Source organism: Acanthamoeba castellanii, assembly GCF_000313135.1.
Source record: "Acanthamoeba castellanii str. Neff unplaced genomic scaffold scf7180000084672, whole genome shotgun sequence".
Lineage (NCBI taxonomy): Eukaryota > Discosea > Longamoebia > Acanthamoebidae > Acanthamoeba > Acanthamoeba castellanii.
In genome coordinates this window covers 5049-7099 of record NW_004457724.1, presented here as the reverse complement: position 1 = coordinate 7099, position 2051 = coordinate 5049, and the positions used below count along the sequence as shown (strand labels likewise).

The window sequence follows — 2051 nt, the reverse complement described above, 5'->3', positions numbered from 1 at the left end:
TTGAACTTGCTCATTATAGCCCAAACAGAGCAGCAGTTGATGGCTATGAACAAGTGCTCAAATCAGGCCTTGTCTTTCTAGTTCAAGTTCTTGTAAGAAAGCCAAGATGTCGCTTGTCTCCTGTTCGCGTTGCCCTGTCCCTTGCCCTCCTCTTCGCCGGGGTCCCCCAAGTGCCAGCAGCCGGGAAACGAGCCGTTGGCTCTCTTCATTGGCCGCAGGGGGCGACCCGGTCTTGATGCGTCTGTGTTGTTGCACACGACATTGGCTGATCATAAGCTTCCAACGCCCAGCTGTGTGGGAGCTGGACCCGCGCGAAGGAAGAAGAGCGCTTAACGAGAGAGGAGAACGTACAACACGAAGGCCAGGTGTGGTCTGCGCCAACGCCACGCATCAAAGCGCACCCTGGCCAGCACGCCCATGACTCGGCCATCCTTATCCAGGTCTGTCAGGAGATCTCCTAGTATACACGCACCACACGCATGCACGCACCGCGCACGCACGCACCACACGCATGCACGCACCACCAGCGTCGTCATCAGGCCACTATCACCAGGCCCCAAGAGGCGTCTGGTCGGGGGGGGGGGAAAGGGAGTACTCAGGAAGGGAATGCAGGGAGGCTGCGCTTGGGCCAATGCCTCCCGGTACTCAGGCCCAACGCCGCGTCTGCGGTCAAGCCGTGAAACCATCATACATTTCATCTCTTTGAAGTGCGCGAACGTATGCTGCGCTGACTGCGTCGTGGTGACCCTCCACCACCCAACAGTGAATAGGTCAGCAGTCACGAGATCAGCTGATTTCTCCCTCCGGGGGGGAGGGGCGTGGAGGCTGAGCGTACCTCCCAATCAGGCTTCACCTTTTTCAAACGGGTGGACTCAAGCGCATCCATGACATGGAGCATGAACTCAAAATTGTTGAGCAGCCGCAGCTTCTATTTTGTGCGTGTGCGTGTGCGTGTGCGTGTGCGTGTGGCACCACAAGGAAAGCCGCTTAGTTTCGCTGTTTGGTGTTTGGGTGGGTGAGAGCCAAGTGGACACCAAGTACCCAAGCCACCTTGATCCACTTCTTGTACACCCGCGCCTTGAGCTTGGCCCTGGCCAGCGATGTGAGGGTCACCGTGACCGCTTGCCTCAACTACAGCGAGAGGTTGAGTACGACACGCACGCCACACGCCACACGGCACACGGCACACGCCACACGCCACACGCCACACGTCTGCAGCACCTGAGAGGACTCTTCGCCTAATTGCTTGATGGCGGGTACTTCGGCCTCGCCACAGCTCGACTTTCCTGTACAGAGGTCGGTCAGCGCCTCACAACACGACACACGACACAGAGCTCGTCAGGTACGTGCCCACGAGGTCGAGCAGTGGGATCGGGCCGAAGATCGCCCAGTGGCGCGCAGTCAGAGCCACAGCAATGTCGTGCGGGTGAGCCGCGAGGAAGTCGCCCACCAGCCCCGACCCATCGCCGTCCTCATCCACTTCATCCGCTTCATCCTTCTTGCGTTTGCTGACACTCGCCGCCGCGCTTTTCTCCGCGGCTCGTTGGTTTCTCCTCTCCGTCGTAATCGTCTGTCTGGCGTTCGGCTTCCTGGCGCTGTTGGTCATCGCCACGCGCGTCGTTTTCGTTGCTGGTTCGTTCTTCTTCGCTCTCGTTTTGGTTGCTGGTTCGTTCTTCTTCGCTTTTGCTCTCGTTTTCGTTCTCTTGGCTTGCTCGAAAACGACGTCCAGCAGCAGTGTGAGGTCATTGGGGTGAAGGCAGGCCTCGGCGCGCAGGTGCTGCTCGAGGGCTTCCAAGGGCTCGGCGAGGCCCAGCAGGGCCGGACACAGGTTGACCCACTTGGCCAGCACGCCGACCAGCCTGCTCCGCGGCAGCGTGCGCCGCCACAGCAACCAGTAGTCGGCGCACTGTGGACCCCACCTGCTGGGCAAGGCCACTCGGCTGCGCCGACCATTCGCCTGGAATGTCAGCAATGCACACCACCCAACCACGACACGACACACGAGCACAGTCATAATAATAACAACAGCAATCGCGAGAGGCGGGCGTGCA

General features: G+C 59.7%; 1 protein-coding gene across 1 annotated transcript; it reads right to left on the bottom strand.

The window, feature by feature from the left end:
• Positions 1–269: 269 nt before the first annotated feature.
• On the bottom strand, positions 270–1606 carry ACA1_119000 (uncharacterized protein; the record flags this gene model as incomplete). The annotated part of the gene is made up of 8 exons (XM_004358009.1): positions 270–290; positions 402–442; positions 596–663; positions 718–731; positions 836–928; positions 1042–1121; positions 1261–1286; positions 1347–1606. 8 exons carry the CDS (start codon positions 1604–1606, stop codon positions 270–272), a joined length of 603 nt encoding a protein of 200 aa, XP_004358066.1.
• Between the last annotated feature and the right edge of the window lie 445 nt (positions 1607–2051).